We start from the raw sequence: 23,596 nt of genomic DNA, 5'->3' as shown, positions 1-23,596 counted from the left end.
CCATCTTTGTTACTAGGAATTATTTAACACTCGAACTCTTTACTGCATTGATTCTTCGCTGATTTGCTTTACTGCCGCCATCTTTGTTTAACAATATCTCAGCACTTAACAATTATCTCTCTATATTTATCTAGAAGTCGCCTGCTCGTTAACGCACATTGGGATTGGCTGATCGGCGTGTTACGTTAGATTACAACTCGGACGGTTGATCTCGGTCTCTGGGCACAGTCGAGCCGACGCGACTTTACGTTCCGTTCAAATTCTGCACAAATTCAATTAATTCTAAATAGAAAGCAAAACATTACAAAAAAGCGATTTTGTCTGTGCGTTCGTCAGTCAGTCTTACCTAAAATACATCATTTCATGTCGAACTACAATGGGTCTAATTTTCATTTAGAATTGAACTATATTACAGTAATGGTAAATAATGATATTCCAGCAAAGAAAGTTGATACCAAACCGGAAACAAAACTAAAACCTAAAGATTTTCAACCTAACGACCAGCCACTTATCTAGTTGATCTTTATTATAAACTAGTGGGGGTACCCGGCGTTTCCCGGGTGTTTGGAGGGGGGGGGGCAAATAACAAAATGGACAATAAAGAATAAGCGAACGTAAGAACCCTGTTTAACTATAAAAAACAATAAAAAGGCGAACTTGATGCAAAATAAATAAGCGAACGATGTGAAAACTTCTTTAAAAATAGGGAAAACAAAAATAAAAACAGCGAACGTGAATGAAAAATTTAAAAAATCGAAAACAAAATGGCAGAAATAACCCTGTTTAAAAATCGAAAAATATATAACTGATAGATCGGCTCGAACGTGCAATCTTAAGATACAGATGCTGCTACGATACCGACTGGTCTGTGACCGCCTGAGCGAAATTATGTCTTTTTTTTTTATATTTAAACTTTAAAACTTTTTCGAATTTTTTTTTTTTTTGCGCATGCGTGTATGGCTTAAATGTCATTGATGGAACGATTTTTTGTTACCCCACCCTGTAGAAAAGGGTTCTGTTGAGGATGAAGGAATTAATGTTTTTAGGCATTTTTTCGATATTTGTGGTCCGAAGGGTGGAGCTTCAAAACAATACCGATCTCATGAAAATGCGTCACGTCTGTCGAAAGTGTTTGCGATACATACATACATTTAAACAGATTATTGCCCTTCATATTATTGATTGAGATTAAATTAGTACAGGGAAATGATATTTTTAACGTGATGCCATAGACTAATGATCTACGTTCGGTTTCTAATTATGCATATGCGACCATTAAAATAATTTAAAGGTAAACATTGGCATTAGCTTTGGGAATTATTTTAATAGGCAGAAACAGTTTATTTTGATTTAACTTGGTATTGGCGTTAAAAATGAATTTAATACATCATGTAAATACAAAATGAAAAAATAAAGCAAAGAATCTATATTCAAAATCACAGAGTTAATATTTACAACGTAAACTTGACACGTATAAGGTTGTTTCTGACACGCGTAAAATTTACATAAACTCTGACCTAAATTTAACACCTAACCCCTCTTTATAACCTTGACCCCTATTTATATGCTTAGCAGTGCAAACATCCACGACTTTTTCCTACCCTTTCATTCTTCTCTCTTCTCTTTGGATGAGCTTTCTTTCTCTCCGTTTCCTAAGGTAAGATTAACTAAATGATCGATCAGCCATTCATTAAACTATACTTGTTAGGGAAAATGCTTTGTCTGAATGTTTACCAAATAGAGTTTGGAGATATTGGTGTTTCTAATTTATACGCATATTCACACATCTTGTACGTATTACTTTACTATATATATATATATATATATATATATATATATATATATATTCATTTATGTGTATGCGCTGACATCTACAAGTAGTTATATAAGTTGGGATATTTTTTTTAATTTTTCTCTCTGGAAAATTGTAATGCTGGCTATCCGGCAGCCAAACCAGCTGCCAACATTGCCCTGCTTTTTATTGAAACCAACCGAAAGCTCTTTTTAGCATCCTCGCTGTTCTCTTAAGTGCAATTGTCTGGATCTCTTTTGCACTTGGTTCATCAGGAACATTAGTTAAGAAGAACCTGGAGTCCTACCTAAGTCCTGTGGCCCCTATAATTACGGGTATAATTGATATCTCTCTAAATTTCGAGTTTCTTTTCATATCATACATGAGAACTTGATATTTGGTCCTTTCTCCCTTTTAGCTCTGTTTAGATCTCCATCATTAGGGACACTCACTTCATATAAGGTTGCAACTCTCTCTCTCTCTGACTTATTCTATACTACCGGGGGTACCCGGCGTTACCCGTGTTTTTAGAGGTGTGTGTTGGAACGGGGTGGTAAATCCAAAGCAAAGCATACTGCTCAAATGTATAGTGATCAAATGTATAATCATCAAATGTATAGTGATCAAATGTATAGTGATCAAATGTATAATGATCAAATGTATAGTGATCAAATGTATAGTGATCAAATTTATAGTGATCAAATGTATAATGTTCAAGTGTATAATAGTCAAATGTATAGTGATCAAATGTATAATAATCAAATACACATTGATCAAATGTATAATAATACAATGCATAATGATCAAATGCATAATGATCAAATGCATAATGATCAAATGCATAATGATCAAATGCATAATGATCAAATGTATAATGATCAAATGTATAATGATCAAATGTATAATGATCAAATGTATAATGATCAAATGTATAATGATCAAATGTATAATGACCAAATGTATAATGACCAAATGTATAATGACCAAATGTATAATGACCAAATGTATAATGACCAAATGTATAATGACCAAATGTATAATGACCAAATGTATAATGACCAAATGTATAATGACCAAATGTATAATAACCAAATGTATAATAACCAAATGTATAATAACCAAAGGCATAATAATCAAATGTATAAAGAGCTTGAAAAACAGTTTTGGTAAGTAGGTAGGATCGAACCCGAAACCTTGAAGCGACGGGGGAAAATAAAGTGTACAAAAAACGTGACACGTCACCCGTTCCGTCAGCCACAAAGAATAACTGACACACGTTTGAATTTATTACAGTATTAAAAACAGAATTGGCAGGTGCCCGTAATAAAAGTTAACTCCGCTACTTCTATTTGACCTCATAAATGAGGTCAAATAGAAGTAGCGGAGTTAACTTTTATTACGGGGCAGTTTTTTGGGGGGTGGGTTGTTTACCCTCAAGATGCTGAAGGGGCAGCTCCCCATTAAAAGGGGATTGTTCATTGAATAGCAATTGTCTGATATAAGGATTCCCCCCCCCGCATTGGTCAAAGCTGAATGCTTCTGGACCTTCTCGGCGCGATTGCAGGGAACAGTTCCTTAGCTTCGAATTAGTTTCCGTTTTACACAAAAAAGCCGAACGAACACAAGACTGGCTGAAATAGCAAGAATGTGCTATTGCAGAATTCAAGTGAAAGTAGTAAAAGTAAGACAAGATCAATGGAGGTGAGGAAAATGATTGTTACAAATAGAAAAACATCGCGTATTTTCTTTTGCACACAAGGTTTTATCTTTTTTTCTTTACAATTCTCTCTCATGCAATCATTATGAATAATCAACTCTGCTCCGATTAGTTTATTGTTAGATTCTGGGCACGTGTAGTGTTAATTAAACAGGAGGTTCACAGAAAGCAAAAGGGAGTAGAAGTAACGAAGAAGTTACAAGTTCATCAATAGTTGTATGTAAAGAGAAGTATACACAGTATTTATACAATACTAGCGGGGGCGCTCGGCGTTGTCATATAAAAAAAAATTGTAAAACCGGAGGAGGGCGCAAAAAATTGTGCCGATGGAAGCAAAGAGGGGGGACAAAAATTTATAAATGGGGCGTTGTCCGGTCGTAAAAAAGAAAAGAAGAACAGGACTAAGGTGCTTTCAGCCAGAAGCGATACGAAAAGCAAAATTCTGTAAGCAAAGGAAAGAAAAAATGCCGCTTACAGAACTTTTCAAAATTAATAACAGTAATTTTCAAAATTAATAACAGTAATTTTCAAAATTAATAACAGTAATTTTCAAAATTAATAACAGTAATTTTCAAAATTAATAACAGTAATTTTCAAAATTAATAACAGTAATTTTCAAAATTAATAACAGTAATTTTCAAAATTAATAACAGTTATTTTCAAAATTAATAACAGTAATTTTCAAAATTAATAACAGTAATTTTCAAAATTAATAAAGCTGTTTTAAATCTATCTATGCTCCTATAAATTTGAGTTTTTTTTTTTTTTGTAGGGCTATTCATATCAAACCCCCTTTTTCTATATATTTTAAAAGAAAATACAACTTTTATATATAGTTCGTTCTGCAAACGATTTAGCTAATTTGCACATTCTTTTACAAAAATCATTAATTAATTTTTTATTTGTTTTTTTCAATTTTATTATTGGTTGATCATCTATAAATAATTGTTACGTGTAATTATATTCATACAGATATTCTACATGATTTATATTTGCATAATATTCACATAAAAAGGTTACAGTAAACAAAAACTCTTTCTATAAATATTATGTATGCGTATATTTGTTTAAAAATGTGCCTACCAAACTCATCTGTCAGTTTGTGTCTACAGATATGAAGCTTATTACCTAGGGTATTCAACACACTACTAAGCTTTATATTTGGGTTTTAGTCGGGTAAAAGCAGTGCAGAAAAAGGAGAAATGTAATGTGCCAGGTGAAGGTCAGACGATGGCGTTATGAATTTGCATGCGTAAGGTTATAGCTATTAATTAATGTTTTAGCATGACTTTAAAGCTCAGGCATTAACGTCAAAGGAAAAAGTAAAGTGGAAGCTGAATGCTTTGGTTTCGATTATCGGTGGATGTGCACGAGTCATTTTGTTTAATCATTATTATATATTGGGTCCAATGTAATATAATAATAAATACGAAATCGGCATTAATCAAAATATTATATATAAGCGTATTTTACGACAGGGAAATGCCGGGCGGCCTGCCAGATAAAACTAAATGGTAATGTTTACTGTATGGTTTAAAATACAATGGGAAAACGAATAAAATTTAAAATCTAGTGAATTCGAACAAGAACTATTTTTTATAGATGCATGTATAAAGCACAGATTTGTAAGTAGTTGGATCGTATATATTAAACACAGAAAAGATAAATCAGATAGAACAGGTAAAAATTGAATGTACGCAAGTTCTTGTTGACTCGTCCACTTACCGGATTTCTTCACAATTTAAACTATCACCGATCATCATGGTGTTGACTTATCTTAATGGGCATTCACGCAGACAAAACTTGCTTCTTTACAGATAGATTAACTTGTAAGTTTAATTTCGGAAGAAATTGCAAACTCAGATTAGTAAACTGTCGATTTGGCATCTATATACTAAGGCAGGACCAATACTCATGGAAACATTTTATCCTTTTATTTTTAAAGTATTCACGCGTGGTAGTATCAGTAACTATTGGGGGTTAACTTGTAAACATTATTTAAAACATTTTTCGATAACTTTTGTTTTAAATCTCAGATAAATTAAAACTGGTGGAGACCACTAGATTAACAAGCTTAAACTAAAATGAAATAAAGCATAAAATATACCAGAGAATCATGAATTACTGATTGCTTAATAATTGTTAAAGAAAATATACAGGCGTGATGTTATTAGTCTCGGTGAGAGTGAGGATCAGACGAATTACATTTCGTTTTTAGTACCCTATAAGACAGATGCAGTAGTCCGAAGATAACCATATTATTTAAAATTTAATCATGCAAGTGTTTAACTTGCCAGTTTTAATTCGGAATACTGTTGTACAAGTTAAAGGATTAGTAATGGGCATGTCCTGGAACTATACAGTTATCTATCATAGTTAAGCAAATTGAAAAAATATATATAGAAAACACTGAGACTAGCAACATCACGCCTGTAAGAGAAAAGGTACAGAGGGAGAGAGGATTATGTGACTTAAATTGCAGAGGAGTTTCAGAACCTAAACAAGCATACGCAAATGCGACAAAGATTATCAGCACAAATATTTTTAGTACTTTTTTATTTTGTTCCTACAAGAGTTTAAGTGATCACTTTTATTCTACTAACGTAGTATTAGTTCAAGAACTGGTAATAGACATGTCTTTAAACTATACAGCGATTTTTCATAGTTGACTCCAAATTGAAAAAAAAATGCTGCGTCATGAATTAGCTGAAACCAACCTTAAATTGCAAATTCAGATAAGTAGACGGTTGAAGCGCCAACTGTATTCCAAGCAGTCTAGACCAAATCTCATGGAAAAATTTTTAACCGTTTATTTTTTTGCTTCCGCGACAAAACGAGGGTGCACCTGTAAATTCGCCCATTTCCTTCGTCTATCCGCACTTTTCTCAATAACTACGGCTTGGAATTTATTTGAAATGTTACAGAAACATATACCACTAAAAAACAGAACGGATTTTCCGGATAAACTCCGGTTGCCCACGTCCTTAGGGGTGCCTTTTGAGCAAAAATAGCTAAAATTGACGTGCTTATAAAAAAAAAAACAAAAAAAAACTGTGACCTTGCATTTTTATAAAACTTTCTGCAAAGTTATAACTTACTGATTTCTATATAATTTTGTTTGTCTATACTTCACGATAACCCTGGGTGTGTGCCAGGGGCTCTTTTAGGGCTAATTGTCGGACTTTTTTACCATATTTGTCCAAAATTTCCTGTGTATGCCAATTTAGCAGTTTTGCATGGTGCTGAAGTCAAAGTTAAATCTGTTAAGACCTTGGAGATTTTTGGGCTAAATGGGGGGAGCGCAACTGATGGACCTACTTATTTCTTTTATGCTGTAGAATTCAAATTTACGTGTTAAGGACTAAAACTGCAGCGTTTGTTGATTTTCATCAGGATTTGAGCCCCCTGGGGATTTTAGGGGCTAAATGCTGGTGGTGAGGGACAAATGCTGAACTTAGTCATTTTTTTATGGAGGACCATGCATACTTCAATTGTTTTTTGAGTGATACCGCGTGATAGTAGCAGTAATTATTCAGGTTCAGTTTCAAACAATATTAAAAACATTATATCCATAGCTTTTTTTGTCTTTTTAATCGCAAACCAAACCAATTCTGCAATGTCCAACTATTATGTAGAAAGCCTACAAGGTTCAACTCTTTATCTTGTTCTACGTGTGTTATTTCGAAATTCAAATGAAAGTAATTATAACAGGAAGACAAGATCGATATTTGCGAGCAAAATGATTGCAACGAAGCGAAAAAAAATTGTTTTTTTTTATTATTTTAATTTCATACAAAACATTTTTTCTTTTTTTTCTTTTTTAATTTGTACCATTTTTCTGTTTGAAGCCATATAATTATGAATAATCAACTTTGCTCCGATGAGTTTAAATGTTACATTCTGAGCACGTTTAGTAATATTTTACAATTTTTCATGTCTTACATTAAGGAAAGGGGAATAGTAGTTGTAGCAGCAGCACTGGTGCAGAGTAAAGACACAAGAAAAAGGTATTAGTAGTAGTAACAGCATTAGTAATATTAAAGAAAAGTACAGGTAATCGTATCAGAAAACGAGAATTAGTGTTAATATTACGAGTAGTAAAAGGAAAAGACGTGTAATTACATCCGGAAAAAGAAAATTAGTATTATAGTGCTAGTATTCAAATATAGCACACACAATTTTGCAAGGAAAAGGAAGGTTTATTTAATAGTAATGTGCACGCGCACGTGTGTGTGTGCGTGCGTGCGTGCGTCTGCGTGTGGTGCGTCCGTGCACGGGCGTATGTGTCGAAACGACGAGGGCCATCTGATCATTCTGTAGGGTAGGGTGAGGGGGTCATCATCGGTGCGTACGGATATGGCTGATAAGCACAATCTTTGCTTGAAAAGTTCTCTATTGCAGTGGGAACAGGGAATCATAGATGTCGAGGCTTTCATAACAGTGTCCTTTCTTTTTTTTGTTTTTTTTTTACATGGTAGTAACCACTTATCAAGTCCAGGAAGCCATTCGGGGATAAGGGTCATTGCGTGTACAGTAATCAATGGGATAATATCGTAGTAATCTTTAGTAATAGAGATTAGATAAAGTGTCTTACTTAAGGAAGCGGTTTATCGGGAATTTGTTTATGTTGGACTTGAAGACATCCAAGTTGCATTCAGGTGGGAAACAGGCAAACGGAAGAGACATCCAAAGGCGTGCACTTCTAATGAAGAAGCTTTGTTCATGGAATCTACGTTTTGATTTAGGTACAGACCAAGAATTGTGAAAATTATTGACAGTGATTTCAGCTAGGGGGGGCTAGAGATTTGAGCTCAGACGTGCATTTGCCATAGAAATAACGATAAAACAAATACAGGCTCGCAGTAACTTTTTGGTTACTTTCATATTTGCAAGCACCGTCGTGAACAGCGGCCCGCCACTTGGCTCTATCTAAATGACGGTCAACGTTGAAGGCCTTCAGTGATGTTTTCAAAGTGTCTTTAAATCGTTTTCTCTGGCCGCCATGGGATCACTTGCCATGTTGAAGCTCAGCAAACAGAAACTTCTTGGGTAGTACTAATGTAAAGCACATGTAATTACACCAGAAAGAAAGAACTGGTATTAGTATTAATAGTAGTATCAGAGGATACTACTTATGATTTCATAAATATTTGTGTTCAGTATTTATCTGGGGAAAAATAAAATTTGTATATTAATAGGACAGGGTGTGAGGCATTTATTTTGCGTGTCGCGTTTACATCTTAGTAAACGTCATTTAATTGTCATGGACTTTTTATTTATTGTAATAAATACTTTTACCAATAATTTTTCACGAGTTTTTGTTTCGGTTATAACTGAAGGAACTCAAGTTTGAAATCTTTATCTATATATCAATGAAAGTGTATGTGTGTGTGTGCGTGTCTGTACATTCCCCTACGCATTAACTGTCAATTTTCAATCTACAAACTCAAAATTTGATATACAGGGTATTGAGCTTTGGGAAAATCTTTATAATCCGTTTTCGGTCAGAGATTTGGCTGTAAGGGGTCAAAGTTCAACCATTTCACAGTTGAGATCTCTACCAAATTCCTCCGCCAATTTTGGGTTTAAACACTTGAAGTTTTAGATATAGGTTCCGTGGACATGGCTCTAACTTAGTAACTTAATTTGACCCAAACAATAAATGTTAAGGGGCCATAATACGGGTGAAATTAAAAAAAAATTGACCTCTGCGGTCTCTGGAAAATTACTCAGACAATTTCTGGTCTAAACATTTGAAAATTTACATACAGGGTGTTGACAGACAGGGCGAGCTTTTTAATCGGTTTGGGTCGAAAATTTTTGCTACCAATATATAAATGTATGTATGTATGTATGTTCGCATGTCTGCCTAAAACTTTCGACAGTGGCAACGGGTTTTCACAAGATCAGTATCGTTTTAAAGCTCGACTCTTAAGACGACAAATACCGAATAATTGGCTAAAAAAACTAATTCTTTTCACCCTCAACTTGGCAGTTTTCTACAGGGAGGGGTCGCGTTCTTTCGCCGATATTTTCGAAAGTCATCCCCTCTTTTCGATTGTCTAGCCTTAATTCTAACCTACGTTACTTCCGTTTTGATGGTGGTACTAACAGCGAAGACCTCATGTTTTTCCCCCCGTTCTTTTCCTCCTTCGCAGTACGGGTTCGAGCCTGCCTTACTACCATTTTTGTTTTTTTGCTCAACACACACACATCCAAATACCTGGGCAACGCCGGGCACCCGTGCTAGAAATATATAAAAATCGTTAGAACATTAACGATATAATATATACGAAACCTTCAAGAATTAAATTATATTTAAACGTACTTAGGTGGGCGTCTTTAATAGCTTAGATGAATACAATTGCAGGTTTAACAAAAGAGCTACAATAATATCAGAGTCTCTCCATTTACGCTGAACATTTACAGAATCTCAACATCAATGTATTCCATACGAGTTCAGCGTTCTCGCTATTTAATATTAATATCAGTACATGCAATTACATAAGGAAAAGCGAATTATTATTATTAGTGTTATTAATATTAATATTATTAGTCGTAGAAAAGAATAGCAAATGCAATTGCACAGAGAAAAGGGAAATAATACTAGTAATAATAATTAATAGCACATGTAATTACATCAGAACACTTTCCATGAAAATAAAGATACAGAGACAAACTCGCAACGTCTCTTCTGTGAGAAAGAGGTTGCAGGGAAGAGAAAAGCTCATCCCCTACAAGACTCCGAAGTCTATGTTGAACTCTATCAAGGCAGGACAAGTCCTTTCTAGCAGCTCCTTCCCAGATGTGGCAACAATGCTTCGTCCTTGGACGTGCCTGGCTCTTATATAGATAGAGAATTGCATCAGCAGTGAGATATCTACTGGTTCTGTAGAAAAATCCCATCATTTTTCCAGCGGCCTTGACAACAGATTTGATGTTCTTGTTCCATTTAAGATCAGGAGTAAAGGTCAAGCCCAGACGAGGCCTCCCCAAAACGAGAGCCATTCATTTCAACTGATGTCAGATGGGGGATCAGAACATTGATGATGCAAAGAGAGAAGCTTGTATTAGAGACTGTTTGTTTCTTGAAACTACTCGCCCGTCAAATTGTTTCGCTGGCCTGTTTTCCACCTGACTACAATGTGTTGGTCTTCAAGTCGATTGCAAGAAAGTTATTGTTAAGTCGTCTCTTATAATAAAAGTCTACCCAATTTTAACCACTAAGGATCAATACGTTGTTATCTCAGTTCCCACCGTACAGTCATTAACCCTTATCCTCAAGCAGCTTTCTGCCCTTGATAATTGGTTACTTCATTGTAAAAATTGACACTTCGTTTTTCATATTCCATTTTATTATTATTATTATTATTATTATTATTATTATTATTATTATTAAATTTCTACTTAGCTTATGGTTGCTCCTGTGAACCGGGTCTCAAAATTATGTAGCATTGGCATTACATGTTAACCCGGACTCACACGAATTTCTCTCCATTTATTTTACGACTGTCTCTCATTCAACGGGTGGGTTCAATTGTTTAAATGTAACGATAATTACATTCGTTTTAAACTGTTCACCGATGTGACCATGAAATTTTAGAAATTTGATAACAAAAACCCGCCAGAAAAACTTTGACGTGAAATATAAATGAAAAAAGAAGGGTTTACTTTTACAAAGATGTCACCAATTATCAAAGCCCGAAATTTAACACGCTCAGCCGTTCACTGGCGTGCAACCGGCGTCACGTGTTACACTAAATATTTTAGAAACGGTCCCATGAAGATGGGCCAGTCATTGGGCCCTGTGTATTGAGAAGAAAAGCATGCATAGGATGTTGGATGCGGGAGCGTGGCTCCTTTATTCTCTCAAGATGACCTCTTCAGCCTGGCATCTTCCTTCGTCGTCTCTTGGACCGCTCCGTTGTTTAATGGAGGCATTCATGGCAGACGCAAGAATACACACAACACGACACAATCATAACATATATGAAACAATTAACTATTTATTTTACATTATGTATATAATATATATAACAAATACAATGTACACTTAATAATCTTAAAAAATTAAACTAACTAAGGATGAAAGGAGGGGCGCTCCCTCTCGTGGACGGAGAAACAGAATATGCGTGCTAACCCCATTTTTTCTGGACGAAAAAGAGACCGATAATGGAAAAGGGCTTCTGGGGTTGCAGTTCATGTGTCTCTGCGCTTATGGCCAAATCACAACCCGGCCATGGTGAAGAGTGTGCTAACAAACGTTGCACTGAAATATAGTGGGACACAAAGATGTCAGCAATCATCGAAAATAGAAAGCCATTCGAGCATAATGCTTAATAAGTGTGTGGTTGTAACGGAGAAACCGGTGCTGTGATAGTTAGTGTTGAAAATTTAATCTAAGTTGATTATTTTAAGAGATGTGTCCACAAGAACTTGTTTACATTGGATTTGAAGACAAACATTGTAATTAGATGAAAAGATCAGTGAAACACAGTTTGACAGGGGGCTACTTGAAGGAATAGTTTTTTTCATAAAATTTGCGTCTAGATTTAGGCACAATTATTCGCAATCATTGGATAAGAAGATTGATGTATTATTCTTTTACAACTAATACTAATTAAGTTTTTTAATAATTTATAAAAATATAAGTAATTATAGCAATTGTCATGTGCTTTTAAATAGGTGTGAATTATGTGTTACGTTTATCAAGGCTTAGAGGTCACTTAAGAACAAGGGTTAATAAATATTAGGTGACTGGGCAGCACATATGTTAATTGAAAATGAAGGGCATGGGATACAACTTATCAACAAGAACTTGTTTACATTAAACTTGAAAACGATGTTATACTACACTGAAATAGTGAGCTTTACAGGCGGGTAGCTCTAAGAACAAATACGAAACCACAGCCATAAAACCAAGACTAACTAAGAATACCAAAATATTTACGGAGCCAGTAACTTTCTTTCCTTCCCCAAAAATAACCAACATGTGTGAAGACGGCCGAAGGCGTAACCGACTGAAACCTGCATAAGATGAGAAGAAGAGTTCGAGGAATACAATATAAACAATCACCCCTACATCTAAAATATTCAGAACTTTAAAAACATGATAAAAAAAACTTATAAAATTGTAAGCGGAGACACAGAGTAAAAGAAATTGCTGAGGGAGGTTATAGTTAAACAAGTGTTTGTTATGAATGTTTTACAGGGTAGACTGCATATAAAAGCAGATTCGTACATCTGCCATGAGAATATCGCTGGAACAGAAATAGGTGTGTAACGTCTCTTCTAAAATACATTTTTTTTTTGTTTTTACTTTCGAATTTGAATCTACATGTTATTACGTGTGCATTTGTCCGTAACAAACGGCGACAAACACTGGGAGTACGAGAACCGTAAACGATAAAATATGCCCGTCTTCTGAACTGGTTCCTGTTCAAGATCTGGAGAGTAGTGCATCGATTGGTCTTGCGATGTAAGATTTCAACAGTTTCGGTCTTTAAGTATCACAGCATTCACTTTAAGCGGCGGTATAAACCAGCACTGTAACAATCTAACAGTAAATCTGATTGTGTGATATTTGCCAGGTTCCCCGGGGGTGACGACAAAGGAAAAGTGGTCAGATTCTTGATCCAGGTGCTCGGAGAATGACGTCAAAGAAGTAAAACTCGAGGAAACAACTTCCCTGGGGGTTAGGTCGGTGAGATTAACAAACATTTCACTACAATAAGTGTTGAAATGTTTTGACGTGGATAGTGGTAATAAAATAAGCCAGCAGACAACGGGAAAAGAAGAGAGCGCCGACGACGGGCAAGATAAGCGACAGCTTTTCTTCACTTCCAAGCCCCCGCCACGTGCGCTATCACTAATATCATTACCCTCATTCTGAAATCAAAAGATTGATTTTAATAAAAACAAAAATCTAATTAATAAAACTCACTATATCTGTCTGTACGTCTCCATATATTCAAACAATCTCTTACAAAACCAAAAGTCGCAAAGCCAGGCTAGGAGCCTCAAATAATTGGATTTTTTATGGACCGTTTTTCATCGGTTTTTGGTCGGTAAAAAAAGTTTTTAAGGGATCAAAATTGTTAAAAACTGATAAAATCCGTATTCATTTTGTTCATACATTTTAGTTTATACTAGCGAGGAGGGCGCTGAGCCTTGCCAGGACGTACAATAAACTTAAATATGCTATTTTAATTCATCCAGATTTCTTATATATTATAATGTAGTGATTTCAAAAGTAAAAAGAAAAGGTATTTGTGTGCCATGCGCTAGAATTTTAACCTACTAATTCAAAGCCGGTAACGTTATTACTCTACTGATGTGACACGCATATGAACTCATCAAAAATTAAAAATAAACTAAGACGAATGTTCAAAATGAGTAAAGATTTTTCTCAAGTCTGACCCATTTTTGACCATTTAAACAATTTTAACAGATTACAGACCCGTAACATAATAGTCCGTAATAAATCCAATCATTTGAGGCTCCAAGCGCTTCTCTGCAACTTTTAGATTCAGAGGAGATAAAGTACGAAAATATGGAGACGTACAGATATATCGCCATTTTATATATTAGATTAGTTTCATATGCATGTCACCTTGGTATAGTGGTAACATCAGCAGCTTTGATGCTGCAGTTTTGCTTTAGATTTCGATTCTAGCTGCTGGAACCCAGATACTTTTTCTTTCCACTTTGGAAATCACGATTCTATATTCTAATATATAAAAGGCCATATATCTGTGTCTCCAAAATTTTAAACAATCACTTCCGAAACGAGAAGTCACAGAGCGGCACCAAAAGCCTCAAATTACTGGAGTATGTTTATGAGGCGGGGTTACTGAGAAAAGTACGGAGAGACGAACGGACAATGGATAATTTGCAGGTCCACCTTCCTGTTGTCGGAGAACGAATAAAAAACGGAATAGAGAAAGAGCAACCGTCGTAATAAGTATCAATAGAATGGTGGACTAGGAAAGTACACTGACCTGTATTTATCACTCTCCCACGTCGAGAGGTGGATACATTAGGTAGAAGGGTGAGAAAATGAGGCATCATTTCAAAAGGCGGATCACTCTTGCTCTACAAATATAAGTCCGAGTAGCCCTGTCGGCATTCCCCAGTGAAGGCTCTTAATCAACAAACGATAAATTTGCTTCTCCTGAACGCCGAGAAGCAAGGTCTGGGAGAGTGTTCTTCACTTCTGTGTAGTACAAACATACACTGACCTATATCTCCCACTGTTCCACCACGAGAGGAGGTCATACAAGGTCGGAAGATGAGAAAATGAGCTATTTCTCCCAGAAAAGCAGTTGGACCCTGCAAAAATATGCCTGAGCAGACCCGTCGCCTTTTCCCGTTGAAGGTGCCTCAGGGAATAAGTGATTAATTTGCTCCTTCCGAAAGTTGGGAGGCAAAGCTTGGAAGAGTTGATCTCTCATGGATACACAGAACACTTCGCTTCAATCCGACAGCAAAAAGGCTATCGAAATGGCCCAGTTAATGTCGGACGGATTGTCGAGGTTGAAACCTCGACGTGTACTACGAAAGTACACCAACCATACCGTGAATCGTAACTCTCAGCTAATCCATACTTCAGAAGATTTCATCTTTAATGCATGTGTCAGCCCACATAACAACAAAGTATTAATTTTTTTGAACAATTAAAAGTCAATAGTAAAAATTCATATCCGATGTAAAATACTGCTATGCTAAAAGTATTTCCATTATATCAATAGCGACTGCGAACAAAAGCCCCACGGTGTTATTGTATTATTGTTGCTTAAATTCAAATATATCATTTTAATATACTGGTAAATATTGCTGTAGTTCGTTGTGATGACCGGCGGTTTTAATGGAGACCCCACAATTTAATTGTAATATATTTAGACATAACAATTTTGACATAAAAGCAGGTAGGCGTTGTCCAGTTTAAAGATATGGTTAAATATATTTATTACATGAAAATTATGTATTTATTATTATACTAGCGGGGTACTCGGTGTTGCCCGGGTGTGTTGCGGTGGTGTAGTAAGCAGCCGGTGGAGAAGGGGGAATAATGGGGTGGAGAAAAGTGTTAAAAAATGTGGCAGTAGGCTGGAACCAATTACGCAAACGAGGAAAAGTAGAGGAGCTTTAAAAATTTAAGAAATAGTGGTAGTAGGAAGGCATGCTCGAATATAAAACCCGGAAAAGAAAGGTGAAAAAAACGTAACGCGTTAAACGATGTCGCCATCGCAAAGGCAGAAGTTGCGTGCATCGAATTTAAGCAGAAGTCAATCGAACGTACGATGATTTAAACGCATTTTTATTTATTTGCTTCTTCAAGAAAACAAATTAGACACAAAGTCGTTTTTAATGTGGGTGAAACCAGCTCCCTACAAATGGTGGCACTCTGTCTGTTCAGAATAAATAGTTATTATCTCAGTATGAAGGGTTTCCCCTACATTGGCCAAGGACTAATTAACTTAAGTTAAGCATAAATCCCTGCCCGACGGCCAAGATGATTAAAGTCTTTGCTGCTTTTTTTTTAACAGTTTTGCTTTATACGAAAAAGCCAAACAAACACCCGAGAGGACGACACTGTGGGAATTTTGTTTAACTATCAAAATACAGATAGAGACGGTGTCCGTTTGCAGATCAGAGATATTACGATCTGGATAGTATGCGAAAACTTCTCGCGGAGTCTAACCGACGCGAGAACCCCAATATAAAATCTTTGCGGCAATACAGAAACGCTAATGTTCATTTTACCGTTTATATATTAGATTAGCGTGGGTGCCCGGCGTTGCCCGTGTGTTTGGAACTGTGTGTTAAGCAAAAATGAAAAGTCGTAGTAGGCAGGCAGGCAGGCAGGCTCGAACCCGTGAATGCGGAGAAAGATGTTAAAAATGGTAGTGGCGTGGGGAGGAAATCAAAACAGTAGGCAGCCAAGGTTAAGAGAAATGTTGAATAAGAGTAGTATAGGAAGGTAAGCTTGAAACCGAGGCGGAAAAGTGAAAGGAAATCTTACATCTTCGCCGATGTCTTCATGACGCGAGCGGAAGTTAAAAATGTTCAAATAAACCAAAGTCAATCCAACGGTGATGATGACTTGCTACAATGTTGCCGAACAATATATAGACCCCTCCTTGTACAGAAGGGCATTGCCCGTGTGTTTAGAGGTGTAAAGGGAAAAAAAGTTTTGGTAGGAAGGTAGAATCGAACCCGAAGACTTGCCGGAAAGGTGGAAAAAAGGAACAACAACTAGCATTTTACCCGCTCGACTACGACGGGAGACCAATCAAGACTTAATTTAACGATTAAAATGTTAAAGATAGGTGCGTGAATTTAATGAGGTCAAACCTCACGCCATAGAGGGAATGAAATCACGCACTTAACTTTTTTCTGCGAAGCAGTTCTTTTGTTTTGTTCCAACACCTTCGGCTGCGCGGTAGTTGTTTTTGTCGGGGAGAAAAACCAGCTCCTCATAAAAAGGGGAGTAAGAAATTGTCGGATATAAGGGGGTTCTCCGGCATTGATCAAACCTCAGGGAGTTTATTTAAACTATGAATTCATTTTTTTCTTTTATACTGAAACGCGAAAAGGCACACGCGTAGAACAAGATATCACCCGAAAATAGCGTGTAAAAGTCGTTCAAATAAAAATAAACGCGAGCTCTTTTTGTAAATCGCAATTATAATTTAGACTGTATATAAAATGTTTTAAGAATGAGTGACCACACCGAACCTCCCCCCCCTCCAAAAGCCTTTGTCGGGCATACACAAATAATGCACACACTAACACACATTTTGCCTTATATATATATATATATAAGAGAGACTAGCGGGGGTGACCCTCATTGCCCGAGTGTTTGGAGGTGTGTGTGTGGTTGGGATATAAATAAAAAAATGGAAACTAAAGAATAAAATATTAAAAAAAAACATGTTAAACTTTTTAAAAATCAGAAAAACAAAAACAAAACAAACAAAAAAGCGAACATGCTTGAAAAAAAAAGTTGGAGAGCGAGGTAGGCTCGAACTCAAAGTCTTGAGGTCAATCGTCTGATGACAAAATGAATTTACGAAGGAAGGGACTTGAGAACAGCTGAAAATAAACTTTAAAAAATCCAAGGTGCTTGAACGTCAACGTATTATTTTCTAGGTCAAACACCAAACCGTCGTAGTAATAGTAGTAGTTGCAGTAGTAGAGAAAATGAACTCGCAGCGCGAATTTTGTGGCAGAAAAGTCGTTGAAATAAAAGATATTTACGACGTCGTTTCGTAAATTTAATAATTTAAGGAATATATAAAAAGTTCTAAGACATAGTAACCCCTCCCCAAAAAAGACTTTGCCGAACATGCCTATGGCGATTAAGCTATATTTAATCGCCATATACATTTTATAACTTATTAACTAGCTCTACCTTATATATATATATATATATATATATATATATCAAATTCTGTATTGATTATTTTATTGTGCCAACGCTATAGAAGTGATATTGAAAGAAAAAAAACGAATATGACTGAGGTGTCATCAGCTTGAATCGAAACCGAAACATACATATGTATATGGCTTGTTAAAAATAATAGTTATATATTTTGCCGGCTTATATCTAAATCGGAAGTGTGGCATTGAACCAAATACCCTATATATCATTTTCTACTCCGTAGTCTGAATATGCAGAGACGAGCTTGGTATAGACTTTCCCCCCCACACACACACACGGTTATTCTATTCCATGTGTTGGGTTTTTTTTTTCTTAAATTCTACGCAATTATGCAAAATTTAGAAAATATGCATCAATAGAATTCAGCGTTGAAAAGGAATCAATTCTCTTATAAGAGACCAAAAAAATGAATAGCTAATTAATAAACGGTTTTTAAAAGGAATATGCAAATTAGATTACTTTGTTGTAGACGGTTTCATATTCATGACTGAATATGTTACGTTCGTTTTCAATAAATCCTTTATAAAATATTTTGATTGCAGAAATTTCAAATTACTGTAGGTTTGCAATAGCAGATGCCAAGACCGGTAAAACTATACACAATATAAAGATATTGCCATGACAATCTTACTAACCGCATCATACACCGAGATTCAACTGCATTCATGCCTCTCTATTCGATAATTATTTCTCCCCACATAAATTCTGGGTATCACTTTGATAATAATCGGTTATTCCAGATTACACATTCGTACTAAAAATGAACACTTCACATCTTCACCAAATCTCTCTACCTCTGCATGAATCAACATTTTTCTGAATATTGAACCAAAAAAATATTCTAGAAGTCTCAGTTTTTTCGTATATACACCCTTACATTTGGCCACACACACACACACACACACACACACACACACACACACACGGCGCCGGGAATGTTAACCGGTTCAAATGTTTCTGCATGAAGGAAGTTAATGACATGCGTTTCTGATCACGGCTATTGTGGGTTTCTTACGTTTTCAGTCTATGAGAAGGGTTTATATGTAACAGCGCGGACGCGCGTATGTAAATGTATACGAAATGCGGACGCCACTGTTATGGATAAAATAATTTTAAAATATGTGTGCAACAAACAGGGAGTGTGTTTGATAGCGCATTCACAACGACATTTTATGCTGGAAAGTATTCAGAAATAAATGGCTTTGCTACAAAAAAAAAAGGAGTCGCGTTATCACTTGCCCTATGTTCCTTGCGATGTATTTTGCTACAACGGTAAATGTTACATGATAAGGGTTGTCCCCTTTTCATGTAAGTATAAAAATAGAGAGATTACCTAAAATGAAAATAAAATGAGAGAAAGCAGAAATCGAACATTGGATATAAGTTTTAAAGAATAGGTTTAAATTGAATGTCCAGTAAATTGTTAATTCTGATGAAATAAATAATAAACTATTCAATTGTTAGAAAGAATGTGGATAATACAATATGGGTTAAATAAATTAGATATGTAGGTTGAATTCTTTTGTGAAAATAACAAAGAAAAAATAGGTTATTGGACAACCAGAATGTTCGGGAAAGGTGCCACTCGTGCATGTTGAAACACGTGAATTGTGATCACATGGCCGGACATGCATGGATTTCTCAATATAGGAAGAGAGATGAAGTTAGTGAGAAACTCAGAGAGAGTCTGGAGTTTGAAATTCGAACGTCTAGAAGCGAGACGATCACTTTTAAACTTAATATGTGAACCTTTGAATTCCTGAACGCAAAGCCACCAACCGGTGGAAGAAGAATAGATGTTCAATGTGTTTTATAGCTCCGTCTCCGTGTCCATCATTACTGAAAAAGGTATTGTCTATTTATGTGTACAAACTATTTGAAATTCATCATCTAAAAAATATGTGTTAGAAAGTAAATGTGTCTATTAATGTTATACAAACACTGTCAAAGCATAAATGCCAACCTGACAATATATCGGCATAAATGCAAACCTCTCAATTATCGTTCTGTCTATCTAGATAGCGAATAACCTCTCAAAGTTTACTTATATAAACACTCACTCTCTCTCTTTATATCTACGTGTTAATGTCAACATCTCTTCTCTAACAATGTTAATGTTAATGATCCCATCTCTCACAATATGAACACTTACAACATGAACTCACCTAAAACTCTCATCACACTTAAGACACTTATCATTCTTAACACGTAAACAAAAGAACATTCATCATCATAAGTATAATAAGCGAATCGTTAATATATAACATTGACAGTCTACGTGTGTAAACGTGTACAGCGTTACATACTCCGTTAGTTTGTGTTTTATTCAAGGCATTCACAAGGGAATGAGACTATATTCATTTTTCTGTAGATAAAAAACATATAAATATATGCACGTGCCTATTGATATGCAGCTGATATATAAAATATAAATGTTTACCTTTAATCCGAGAGGCAAAGTTCCAGTGATCGGCTTGTCGTCAAGATTAACTACTTCCATTTTGATGGCGTACTTCAGGTCTTTTCCTTTTTCTTTTATGATCCGGTTAAATGAAAGACTTGGAAACTTCACTTCCAGAGTCCTCGTCTTGGCTCTAGTGTAGGGGTCATAGGTGCAGATAACCGAATATCTTCTCGTTGACTGATACAAAAGTGGATTATAACGCCTCGCAACACTGACTTCCGTTTTGTAAGTGCTGTACTTGGGAAACTAGAAAGAAAACCGTAATGTTAAAGTTGACGCGAACAAAAACAAACAAACGGAGTACTGCAGGGAATCATTTCAAAAGTAGTATTTTCTGGATTCGCCATAACTTCAACTACCAAATTTGCTTATCTCTCAGATTTAAAATGAATAGGTTTAAAAAAGAAAAAAAAGAAAAGAAAAAGAAAAAAAGAAAAAGAAAAAAAGAAAAAAGAAAAGAAAAGAAAATAAAGAAAAAAACAAAAGAAAAAAAAACAAAAGAAAAAAAAAATAAGAAAAAGAAAAAAAAGAAAAAAGAAAAAAAGAAAAAAGAAAAAAAAGAAAAAAGAAAAAAAAGAAAAAAGAAAAAAGAGAAAAAAAGAAAAGGAAAAACAGAAAAAAAGGAAAAAAAAGAAAAAAAAAAGAGACCCACCGGAGTTTTATATTATATAACGTTATTTAAAATTGTTGCATTTCTGGGCTTAAAAGAACGATAGCTGGCAGGGATATGATTATATAATTATAAAACTGTGGGTCATCTGTGTGTCATTGCTTGCTTGAATCTAAGTCGCATTCCTTTCTATTTGTTTATTTAATTTTATAAATATCTATAAAAAGGAACAGTTTCCCAAATACGGATTTATATAAATTAGCGGGATCTGCGGAAATTCCGCAGCGGACTCTTTCCTATGTAATATATTGATGTTGGCATTCTGTTGAAAGTCAGTGGAAATGTAAACGCTCTATTATTATTGTACCTATTTAGAATGCCTCCCCACGGCACAGAGTTAGACACCAGGGTCGTTTTTTTAACGTGGAGAAACGGTACAAAAATAAAAATTGTCTCAGTCGTGAGGGATTTCTCCTTACCCGAAAGTGAACAAGAAAATGAAGTGCAGCATCTGAAGAACAGATACTACACTTTGATCTTGACCAAATGTAGCTCTTTTATTAAAACTGCAAAAAAAGTACTTATCTAAGCTAGCACGAACGGCCATCAAATACCGGTCATAAAGTACCCTTAAATATGATATTAATTCTTGAAGATGTCGTATATATAATTATAGAGTTACAAAGTTAATGTCCCATCGATTTTTATGTATAATACAGTTGCCTCTTTAAAAATTAAAAAAAATATATATTCATGTCACAAGGGTGCATCGAAACCGACATAAAAAAATCTATGAAAATTATATATAGTTCAATAATTGTGCTGAAAAGTAAAATAGCGTCCTTTAGCAGCTGAACATTTTGCTAACTGCATTTCATTTCCTCTGATGATATGACCCATTGTTGAAAATCCAAGGAAATTAAAATAACCCCTTCTATTTATTCCTTTTGTCAAACAATGAATTCTTAAATCGAATATGTGTTTCTATATGTTTTTTTTCAGAATTTTAAATTTAACAACCAAACTTATATATTGCTCTATTCTTAAATATTGAGCTTTTCCTTTTTGGCTAGGATCACTTTGAAAGTATTACTTCAATTAATATCTATCAGAATTTTTCATGTGAATTCTATCAGTGTCTTATCTCGCTTACACACACACACACACACACACACACACGAGTCGTTCAGCCATAATCGAGACTGAAACAAAAACTTACGAAAAATTATTGGTAAAATTATTTATAAAATAAAAATACATGCCTTAAGTGCTGCCACTATGACAGGAAATTGAAGTACATAAAAAACGACTCGGATGTAAGCGTGACATAGTAAAGACCACACACGCCATCGTATTAATATATAGATATTTACCCCAGATCTATTTTATATATAATATTTATTGGTCTCCCGAGAAAAGGAGGGTGGACCTATAAATTCAACCTTGTCCGTACGTCTCTGCACTTTTCTCAATAACTACGTCTTATTTTTTTTATTTAACACAAACATATATACAGTAAGTAAATCTATATATCTGTAAAAGTGAAATTGTCTTTATGGTTTTTCCTACCAAACTACCCAGTCAATTTTTAATCTGCAGCCTCAAGATTTGACATAAGGCGTATTGAGTTTTGGGAAAACCGTTTTAATTGGTTTTCCGCCAGACATTTGGCTGCCATAGAGGGTCAAATTCAAGAATCTGACCTTTGAAAACTCTAAACTCCTCCGCCAATTTTGTGTCTAAACATTTATAATTTTAGATGAAGATGACGTGGACATGGATCAACCTTTTGATTGGATTTGAGCCCAAAACAAATGAAAAGGGGTCAAAGTTGTGGTTAAAGTGTTTAAAATTGACCTCTGCGGTCTTTACCAAATTACTCGGCAAATTTCTGATCTAAACATTTTAAATTTTACATAAAGGGTATTCAGACATAAGGCAAGCCGTTTACTCAGTTTGGAGCCGAAAATTTGGCTGCCAAGGGACAACGTTTAAAAGATTTTACGCTTACAGTCTCTAGCAAACTATTCTGCCAATTTGGGGTCTAAACGTATGTAATTTTTCATAAAGGGTATGGAGACATGCAGCAAGTTGTTAAATCAGTTTTTTGGGCGAAAAAAAATACCCCGCAGCCATGAGAACAAAGTTGAAAGGGCTGACCTTTGTAGACTTTACCACACTCCTCCGCCAATTTTGTTAGTGGTTACCAGGACATAAGTCAAACTTTAATATATATATATATATATATATATATATATATATATATATATATATAAAGTTATGAACAGTGCATAGGGCCCGAGAAAACCTGGGCTTAACTGCTAATATATATCTAGGATTATAATAAGGATTCGGTTCTGGGGTTCGGGAAGGAGTGAGTCACTCTCTCGACAACAGCACGTTTCTGCCCTCTTTTCCAATCGCCACACCTGGCCACTCGCCACCAATGTCACACCGCAAAATACAAACGTCAGCAATACAATTTTTAAGAGAAGATGTTCACGACTTTCCCCTCCCCCCAAGGAATTTTTCCCTGCTCTTATATCCTCGTATCTAGAAAAAAAAGA

At 35.3% G+C, this 23,596-nt stretch overlaps 1 protein-coding gene across 3 annotated transcripts in view; it reads right to left on the bottom strand.

The window, feature by feature from the left end:
- LOC145263938 (vitelline envelope sperm lysin receptor-like) overlaps window positions 1-23,596 on the bottom strand; it is a 135,195-nt gene that overhangs the window by 16,166 nt on the left and 95,433 nt on the right. For all 3 annotated transcript variants that reach the window (XM_080121010.1, XM_080121011.1, XM_080121012.1), the window contains one exon: window positions 20,396-20,665. In XM_080121010.1, coding sequence (XP_079977136.1) covers window positions 20,396-20,665 — 270 coding nt within the window. The remainder of the gene's footprint in view (window positions 1-20,395; window positions 20,666-23,596) is intronic.

Source organism: Euprymna scolopes, chromosome 39, assembly GCF_053919585.1.
Source record: "Euprymna scolopes isolate OS-2025 chromosome 39, ASM5391958v1, whole genome shotgun sequence".
NCBI classification, from domain to species: domain Eukaryota; kingdom Metazoa; phylum Mollusca; class Cephalopoda; order Sepiida; family Sepiolidae; genus Euprymna; species Euprymna scolopes.
The sequence above is the reverse complement of the archived record's forward strand: the minus strand, read 5'-3'. Positions and strand labels throughout refer to the sequence as shown.